Source organism: Nicotiana tabacum, chromosome 17, assembly GCF_000715075.1.
Source record: "Nicotiana tabacum cultivar K326 chromosome 17, ASM71507v2, whole genome shotgun sequence".
In the NCBI taxonomy this organism is placed as follows: domain Eukaryota; kingdom Viridiplantae; phylum Streptophyta; class Magnoliopsida; order Solanales; family Solanaceae; genus Nicotiana; species Nicotiana tabacum.
In genome coordinates this window covers 14,823,666-14,833,929 of record NC_134096.1, presented here as the reverse complement: position 1 = coordinate 14,833,929, position 10,264 = coordinate 14,823,666, and the positions used below count along the sequence as shown (strand labels likewise).

General features: G+C 34.0%; 2 protein-coding genes across 2 annotated transcripts; one reads left to right on the top strand and one right to left on the bottom strand.

Moving 5' to 3' along the window:
* Positions 1-2,642: 2,642 nt before the first annotated feature.
* LOC107818569 (factor of DNA methylation 4) lies at positions 2,643-6,246 on the top strand. The gene is made up of 7 exons (XM_016644608.2): positions 2,643-2,757; positions 3,525-4,128; positions 4,225-4,406; positions 4,854-4,922; positions 5,007-5,288; positions 5,576-5,782; positions 5,877-6,246. The coding sequence occupies exons 2-7, from the start codon at positions 3,537-3,539 to the stop codon at positions 6,099-6,101; spliced, it is 1,557 nt and encodes a 518-aa protein (XP_016500094.2). The 5' UTR covers positions 2,643-2,757; positions 3,525-3,536; the 3' UTR covers positions 6,102-6,246.
* Positions 6,247-7,034: 788 nt separating this feature from the next.
* LOC107818570 (expansin-A6) lies at positions 7,035-9,023 on the bottom strand. The gene is made up of 2 exons (XM_075234054.1): positions 8,901-9,023; positions 7,035-7,621 (listed from the first exon to the last, which is right to left on the bottom strand). Exons 1-2 carry the CDS (start codon positions 9,017-9,019, stop codon positions 7,312-7,314), a joined length of 429 nt encoding a protein of 142 aa, XP_075090155.1. The 5' UTR covers positions 9,020-9,023; the 3' UTR covers positions 7,035-7,311.
* Between the last annotated feature and the right edge of the window lie 1,241 nt (positions 9,024-10,264).

The window sequence follows — 10,264 nt, the reverse complement described above, 5'->3', positions numbered from 1 at the left end:
AATAGCAACACCACCCTACGGGTCTCAAAATATCTGCACGTAGCATAAACATGATCTTTAATACGAGCCTCAGCTTGATTTCTCTAACAAGTGGGGAACATGTGAATAATGACATGATTCTCTTATTATGCAACTCTACGGAATTGATTTAAGTCACAATTTATATGGTGCAAGCCCACACGCTCGTCATCTAGCATGTGCGTCACCTCCAAACAATTCATATAACATGTATAATGAGGGTTCATACCCTCAGCTCCAAGTTTAGAAGAGTTACTTACCTCAAATCGTGCAATTCTCTATTCCAATATGCCCTTGTCTCGCGAATCTAGTCACAATTAATTCGATACGGTCAACACAAATTATAAGAATTAATTCCATATGAAAATACTAAATTTCCCAATTAAACCCGAAAATCCACCCAAAAATTGACAGTGGAGCCCACGTCTTGAAATCTAATAAAAGTTACAAAATATTAACGCCCATTCATCCACGAGTCCAACCATACCAAATTTGCCATCCGACATCAACTCGACCCTCAAATCCTCAATTTAACCTTAAGGGTTTTCACAATTTTTCCAACTTAAAACACCAATTAAATGCTAAAAATAATAATAGATTCGGGTAATTTGATCAAAATTGAGTTAAGAACTCTTACCCCGATATTTTCCTTGAAACTCTCCCGAAAATCGCCTCTCCCCGAGCTCCAAATCGTCAAAAATGAAAAATGAAGTCTTATTTTCAGAAGTTAAGTTTTGTTGCCCAGTCATTTACCCTATGCGATAGCGGAAACTTTTTCACGATCGCGAAACACAAAAATTTCCAGAACATTTTTGCTCTATGCGATCGCGGCCATTTCCCCGCGATCGCGAAGCACAAACTTCTATTACTCTTCCCAAATTCTTCCTAGGCAGCATGTAGTGTATTAGTCATAACTTTTAATAAAACTATAAATGACAAATGGTTTAACTTTCTAAAAACTAGACACCAAGGGCTACAACATTCATTTTTGGATCATCTCCAAATTCCTTATAGATTGCGAGATATAAGTTTCCAAAGTCGAGTCAGTGCAACAGAGATTTTATTCTATTCGATCGCGTGAAGGCTTCCGCGATCGCGATGCCCAGGTCCATTTTTCCTATTTTTCTCTCCGCTATCACGGCCAGGTCCACGCGATCGCACTGCACACCCATGTAGCCAAAAACCAGCAACTAGAACAACCCCGAAACTCACCCAAGCCCCTCGAAACCCCGTTCGAATATACCAACAAGTCTCAAAACATATTACGGGCCTACTCGAGACTTCAAATCACATATAACAACATCGAAACGACGAATCGCACCTCAATTCAAACTTAATGAACTTTAAATCTTTCAACTTTTAAAATCTCGCATCGAAACATATCAAATCAATCCGGAATGAACTCAAATTTTGCGTACAAGTCATAAATGATATAACGAAGCTACTAAAATTTCCGGAATCACAATCCGGACTCGATACCATAAAAGTCAACTTCCGATCAAACTTTCAAACCTTCAATTTCTTACTTTCACCATTTCAATCCAAATTCAAAATAAATATCAAGATACACTCCTAAGTCCGAAATCACCATACGGAGTTATTGGAACCATCAAAACTTTATTTCGGGGTCGTTTGCACAAAAGTCAAACTCCGGTCAACCTTTTACCTTTAAGCTTCTAAACAAGGATTGTTCTTTCAATTTAATCTTAAATCATCCGAAAACCAAAGCCGACAATTTACACAAGTCATAATACACATTACGAAATTGCTCAAAACCTTAAGCCGCCGAACGGGGTGCTAATTCTCAAAACGACAAGTCGGGACGTTATAAATTCTTTTGTATGTCATTTAAATATTTTAAAATTATTAGTTATTGTGACTTATAGTACTTTTTAAGTAGTTTCCAAATATATAGGTTTTTATTTTTTTTAAAAAAACTTAATAATTCTATGTCAAAATTAAAAAGTTTGAATCTCAGTAAGCAAAAAGTGTTACATAAATTGGGACAGATGGAGTAATATGTATATGTAAAATAGCCTAACAACTTGAAAATGATACTCTCAAAATAATATCCAATTGTAATAGAAATAATTGATCGATATTATTTGCATAAAATTCTGCACTTGTCAAATTGTATCTAAGGCCCCCAACCCAAACCCAACCATAGCAACAGATGCAGTTGTTAGAAAAAGGATTCCTTAGAATTTAATATTTTTAACACCGCACGGCATATAGATGAATATGTAAAATACTAACTACGACTTTAATAAATATTTTATCTGAAATCATAATATTAAAAGTATAATAAGTTAAATTTTAAATTTTTTTAAAGTTTCAACTCATTAAGTTTAAATTGTGTATCATCCACCACCACCTTGAGAAACATTTAAAAAAAAAGAAAAAAGAAAAAATCAAATACCTACAAATCCTCAACTCTTTAAGTATAGTACTATCCAATATCCAGAAAAGGCCAAAACAAGCAACCAGAAAAATCTGAGCAAAAATATATACCGAAGAGGAGCAAATACAATTATACCAATGTAACAGTCTTTTTTGCATTCCTTTTCCACTATCCTGCTCAGACTGTACGCGCTGTACCTTCTTCACCAAGGTATCACTCTCTCCATCATTTTCTCCAAATTCCCTTTCCATTTATTTCATACTTCTCTTTCGTTGTGTTTTTCTTCTCTTATTTGGAGACTAATTTTCTTTGGTTTTTCGCAGTTGTTAGAAACATTGGTAGGTTATATTCATCATTTGTTTCACATGCAACGCTTACGCATTTCTCCATTTTTTTTTTCTTCAATTTTTTCACTTCTTTTACTCATTTCTACTGATTTTTACCAACAATGCTCTGTTCCTCTTTTTTTATATTTACTCTGTTTTTCTAAGGCAAAAATAAAAAAATAAAAAAAGTTGTTTTTAAGGTCTAAATTTTCATTTTTATTTAGTTACTCTCTGTTATTTCAAGAGAAAATTAAATTGTATTTCTCCATTTTTGCTTTGTGTTTATGTCTATGCATCTTTTGATCTGTGCATACATGGGTCTTATTAAGAATTTCTTTTCCTTCATCTATGGGTGTAACGCTTATGTAAACACTGTTTTTTTTTTGGTTGCAAAAAATGCTTTGTTCCTCTTTTCTTCTATTTACTCTGTTTTTCGTCTAATCTGTACGTGGGTCACATTTGGGTTTTGTTGTTGTTGCTATTTATGTGTGTTTAGTTTCATAATCTAGGCTTGTTTTTCAAAATTTAACACAGTTCTTTTACTCAAAAACACTCGCTATAGTTACTCTCTTTTTTTTCAAGAGAAAAGTAAGTTTGTATTTCTCCATTTTGCTATTATGATTATATCTCTGCATCTGTAATCTGTTAAACATGGTTTCATGTTCAAATTTTTATATTTGTTTATTTTCGTCCATATGTATGTTAACACTGTTGTTTTTCTCCAACAATTCTCTGTTTCTCTTTTCTTATTAGTATTTACTCTATTTTTTGTGCTCTAGATTTTCACTTGTATGGCTCTGTATCAAGGGAATGATGTTGATGAGAAATATGTATTTCCATGGATGGGAATTGTAGCAAATGTTCCCATTGAGTGGGATGGTAAGCGTTACGTGGGAAAAAGTGGCTCGGGGCTCAGGGATGATTTGACGAACAAAGGGTTTAATCCGGTGAGGGTACATCCATTGTGGAACCATAGGGGTCATTCAGGGTATGCTGTAGTTGAATTTAGTAATAATTGGGATGGCTTTGCTTATGCAATTAAGTTGGAGAAGAGTTTTGAATCACAACATAGAGGGAGGTTGGACTATTTAGGTTCAGCAAATAGGGGAAATAAGTTATATGGTTGGGTTGCAAAGGCTGATGATTTCAGGTCAGCAGGTGTAATTGGTGACTATGTGCGGAAAAATGGAGACCTGAAATCTATCTCCGATGTTCAGGCAGAAGAGAAGCGCAAAAATGATGCGCTTGTCTCTAATCTGGCTGACACAATCAAGGCCAAAAGTAGGCGACTCAAGGAGATAGAGAGCAGATGCAATGAAACATCAATGTGCCTAAACAAAGTGATGATGCAAAGAGATGAAATGATCCAAGAATATAATGAAGGTACATATTTTCTCCTAACAGATAGTATTAGCTAGTTTAACGTTGCCTTTTTGTTCACACTTTTGACGTACAACAAGTACTTACTATTGACTACAGAGTTACAAGGGATGGCGAAGAATGCTCGTGATCAACTAGCAAAGATGATCAAGGAGAGAGAGAAGAATAAATTGTATTTGGAAGCACAACGCAAAGAACTTGAGTTGCGCGAAAAAGAATTGGTGGAAAGGGAGGCCCTCAATGATAATCAAAGACAAGAGCTTAATTCTTTGAAGCAAATGGTAGAAAGTCTTATTTGCTGTTTAATTGATTGACTTTAACTGGTTAGCAAAAAAATTATATGGAGATATAAGCATATGAAGGAATTAGACTACTACCTATGAGGTAGAAAATTATGATATTGTAGAAATAGACTGTTGTATTTGTAGAACTAAGATTGTGGATAGACCTGAGAAACTTCATCTGGATTTTACTGTCAATTCAAACAACTTTCATCACTCTCGTTTCTCGTTTTCCTTATATATACGTTACATGCATCTGAATTCTTCCTCCTTGAAAATATCCTAATCCAAAATGAAGTAACAAGAATCTAGTATTTATGCACTTCCAAGTTTAACTTTGTTCTCAGTTAAGCTCTGCTGATATTAAGGAATATATCAGATATTCGCTTGGCGTGCTCTTTTTCTAGGAATTCTTTAACTGTAAAATTCTTTTTTTATGTGTTTTAGAATGAGAGAGCAGAAATGGAGCAAAAGAGGATGGATGAAAGTGTCTTAAAGTTGGCAGAAGAACAGAAGGTTTGTATGTCCATTATTATGTGTTTTTACTCTCAACTTATGTAATAATTAGCCTCTGACAGCCAAGAGAATTTTACTTTGCAGAAGGAGAAAGAAACTCTCCGCGAGAAGATCCTGGAGTTGCAAACAAAACTCGACTCAAAGCAGGCGCTAGAGTTGGAGATAGAACGTCTCAGAGGGGCTACGCAAGTAATGAGACACATGGGAGACGGCCAAGATGTGAAGAAAAAATTAGACGAGATCCAAGAGAGCCTAAAAGAGAAAGAAGAAGAATTAGAAGATCTTGAAGCTTTGAATCAAGCTTTAGTTGTCAAAGAACGCCGAGCCAATGTTGAGTTACAAGATGCCAGGAAGGAGTTGATCGATGTAAGTGCAATTCTGCAACAGCCTAAGCTATTTTGTGAATATCTCTGCAGTCTTTTATTTTCTGCACCATGAGATCAGTTTCTACATTATTCTATACTGTTTAACATTCAAGTCTATATATTTATGCATAACTTCGACGTGTAAGAACTTAGCAAATAGGCTTCAAATCTTTGAAGATTTATGTGGTCACAACACTCCATAAAAGAACCTCGTAAACTATTTGAATTCGTTCTGCTGAGGTTTTATCTGAAAATTTGACAAATGAAACATGTTTCCATGGCATTTAGGGAATGAAGCAGCATTCTTCTCGGGCTTTAATCGGTGTCAAGAGAATGGGAGAACTTAATATTAAAAGATTTCAGGAGATAACCAAGAGAATGTTTGTTGAAGATGCAGATTTCAAAGCTGCCGAGTTGTGCTCAATCTGGGAGGCTCATCTTAGGGATCCCAATTGGCATCCCTTTAAAGTTGTAACAACTGAAAATGGTCCTAAGGTAATACATTGTAGTTTCTTACTTATCAAAAAAAATAAAAAAAAATACATTGTGGTTGCCAAACATAACCTTATGATTTCTGCTGTACTGTTAGGAAATTGATGATAAAGATGAAAGGTTGAATAGGTTGAAGCACGAGTATGGAAAAGCAGCTTATGAATTGGTTACTACTGCTTTGTTGGAGATGAATGAAAGTTCATGTAGTAGAGGCATAACAACAGAGTTGTGGAATTACAAACTAGAACGGATAGCTACCATCAAAGAAGGAATATCATATGTTGTCCAGAAGTTGAAGGCCAGCAAAGCGAAGAAGCGTTAAACTTTCATGGTTATGTTCAACACTGTCAATGGCATATTATGCCTTATCTAGTACTTAGAATCTGTTTGAAAACCAATATACTGAGACAGAAGCATATGTATGTTTATGGTTATGCAGGTCAGACTGCTAATGTTTTACCTTTTCTCTACTGTGGTACTCCTATATGCCATGACAGTTGAAATTGAACTATTAGAGAATCCAAGGTTGAGTAAGGAATAGCAAAAGCAAATGTGCGCTTTGGGTAGTATCAAAGTAATCTACCTTTATATTTCAAGTTTTGAATGGCATCTAGAAGCATACTTTTATAGGTGTGAAGGTGAGAAATATGTCATAATATATGAAATTGAAACATTAATTGTATCACCAAGGAGTGGTGAGATAAAAGATATCCTCGGGTTCAAGCTCTTGGAATGGAGAAATTTCCTTTTAGTGGGCTCTACCTGGCTCGATTCAGACTTAGTTGAACCGGTGATTTCGGATGCATAATTTAAATAAATAAAATTAAATGTAGGCCCAAGAATATCGAAGTGTGCTTGCTTGACTTGACAAAGTTCAAGGAAACACTAGAAATGGCATCCATAATTTAAATAAAAGTTTGATCTCAGGATACTTGCATAGAAATCACAATGGGTCAAAATCTGCACTTAAGTAATATCAAAGTTTCTACCTTCATACTTCAAAGAGCCATTAAATATAATGGCAACAACAACCAAGTTGGGTCTTAAAAAGATAGTGTGCACAGACTTTACCCCTACTACGAGGTAGAGAGGCATTTTCAATAGACATTCGTCTCCCTCTCTCCAAGAACTCCACACCTTACTCTTGGGGTAACTCGAACTCACAACCTCTTAGTTAAAGTGAAGGGTACTCACAACTAAAGAAGCTCACTCTTGTCAAAGAGCCATTAAATCAGAAACATAAATAACTCAGACGTTTCAATTAAAGTAAATCACTATAAATCACTGAAAGTACAGTAAAATACACTGCCCAGTGCCCATGCATCAACTACAAAACATTAGATTAATAGTATTACATTGTTCATTGAACAGCTGCGGGCTACATGTTTCTGCAGCCGCTTCAGCTCTTCTACACAAACAAAAAAAAAGGCTAAAATGCCAATAGAAAAAAACCGAAATAAAAAACACTAAAACTCGAAATGCATGATCTACGAGTCTTATATATTGTGTTACTAATCACTTCAATACTATATTTAGACTCTAAAGTTCTTTCCAACAAAAGTTTGACCAAATTGCCAATGAGCTGGCGCAATGTTCCACGAGGTGGATTTGCGCCTGTCACTAGCTGTAACCCTGAATGACAGTGCCTGACCAACCAAAACGGAGTTGGTTTGCCAGTTCTGACCCCAGTTACGGCTCATTGTTATCCAACCAGACCTCGAACCCTTAACCATAAGCTTCACAATGTCACCTGCACCCGCGACATTGGTCACCAAAACCAAGTTGAAGTAACGGAAACCATTGATTGTGAACCTAATTCCACCTTGCTTCCTGCATGGCACCCTACATAAACAAAAAAAACGATCAATTAATATTATTTAACGCCGTCGTGTCAATGTATATAAATTAAACTCTTATTGTACAGGGTGTGAACACATAAATGGTCATTTTGCTGTAGAATGTAAATCCTATGTTAGCGTGAGACATGGACCGTTAATTAAGGATGAACAAACAATGTGGCTGGGACTTTTCACACTGATGAATAAATCTAGGGGTGTTGTCCCCACCACCTAGGGTTTTGGAATTTGACATTCTTAAGGAGAATGTGCCTGTAGGACCAGCTTCCAAATTTTCCATAAGCAAAATGTTTGAAATTTTTAGTAGATGACAACTCACTAGCTAAAAATGTTCATTTCAAACCAACAAGGTAAGAAATATTAGTCACACCTGATCTTTATATCAAGACAAACAAATTAACTTTAAAGGGTCGTTTGATATCCAGGCTAAGGAGGGATAAAGTGTGGTACTATATTTAATCAATGTTTGGTTGACAGTACAAATTTATTCTGGGATAAATTTATATCATCAACCAAACACAATAGTATAAATTTAATCTAAGACTTAATCTTGGATGTCATATCTTATTTCACCTTATCCTATAAAACTTGGTATTATTTTATCCCACTTCCTAGATAAGATAAATTAATCTATGAATTATATTTATGCATTATAATCTCGAAATAATTTAATTGTCATACAAAACAACCAGAGTCATAGAGTATGGTAAAATTTGTCACTTAAACTTGTCAACTCAAAGACAGCTGAGAATTGAGATGAGATTCATTTTGACCATGTTCTTTTTTCCTAAATTACTTGAAAACTCATTAAAACATTAATGTATTAATATAGTTGAGTTTCGACCCCACTGTGTCAAGTGAAAAGAGTGCCCTATTACACAAAATAAGTATCAAACAAAATCAATAAAGAAACCAACTCAACATGACCCCACAAGAAAAAGAAAAGAAAACCTAAAGGGCACATAAAGAAACAGAAACAAATAATAAAGTGAAACCAAGAAAAGCTATAAAAAGAAAGTGACCATATAGGAGCGCTTTACCACTAGATGTTTACACTACACGAATATGAATTAATCCATCAATACTAATGTCTAAAGCAAACAAAGAAAATATTTATATAAATAGTGGACCGTATTTATTATTTACTTTTTTAGTCAGTATACTTACATAATACACACAGTTATACACATTTTACAACCCCTGAAATTTTTAGTTAAACGGTTAGATAAATGGCTATTTAGGTTAATTCTTAAAAATATACTTACCGACGGTAAACAACAGGGACAATTCCAGCACGATACTCTGCAATCTTGAGAAACATGGGCATGGCAAGGTCAAAATGAGGCCGAGGAGGATTACACCAACCACCATTGTCATTAGGCATGTCATGTGAAACATGGGCATGGCAAGGTCATTAGGCATGTCATGTCATAATAAGAAGTCAATATAATATAGTGATACTGATACAGAGTAACATTTAGAGATTGTCATGTGTTAACACAACAAAAACAATATATCATGAATTAAATTTTTTTACGATGATTATCAACCAACTGTAGTGCTCCTTCTTTATTCGAGCTTGAACCGACAATAAAAATGTTCAGCTAACCATGTCAGTAAAGCAGGAGTTGAATGGACACATCTTTATTCAACTTTAACTTCTATTTGATTTTTGCCTTTAATTCCAATCATAAATGTAAAAAATAATTTTATTTCGTGAATTAATATTACGCAACATAATGTTCAAAGCTGAACATTGAACTATCTTTTAATTTCACTAAAATCATTTAACTATTTTTTATTACTTAAAAGTAACTAAACTTTATTATTGTCATTTAAAAATTATTTTGCCTCAAACATCTACCATAAATATGACATGGCATTAAAAATCTAAAAATAAATGTCACATAAGCTAATATGGGTCATACCCATTTTAGATCAATTTATCCTTTAATGTGATATGATCCGTAATCCAAATGAGTTTGGATAAAAAAAATATTAATTCCACATTAGTTTAAAATGATTATTATATACTACAAAGTTTTGCCTTTTCTGTCACAACACATTCATAATTAGGGCATTTTTTTTGTAGTATAGGATAATCATTTTAAACTAATGTGGAACTTAATATTTTTTTTTTTATCGAAATTCATTTGGATTATGGGTCAAATCACATTAAAGGATAAATGGATCTAAAATGGGTATGGCCCATATTAGCTTATGTGGCATTTATTTTTAGATTTTTATCATAAAAATTAATGTCATGTCATATTTATGGTAGGGGTTTGAAGCAAAATGACTTTTAAGTGACAATGATAAAGTTTAGTTACTTTTAAGTGACAAAAAATAGTTAAATGACTTTAGTGAAATTGAAAGATAATTCAATAACCAAGTAAAATTAACCCACATGTTGTTTAATCTTGAAAGTATTAATTGAAGGTGTAGGACCAAGAAAAGGTGGAAGAGGTTGGTTGATCTACTCTAACTAACAAGATTGCTTGATCCAAATTTTAGGCGTTATCCACGGTCATTATTTAGAATGCTAGAATTAATACATCGAAATTTTCTAATGCAATTTTTTCATTATAATAGTTTAAATATATGAAAGTACTTATACAATCATAATTAA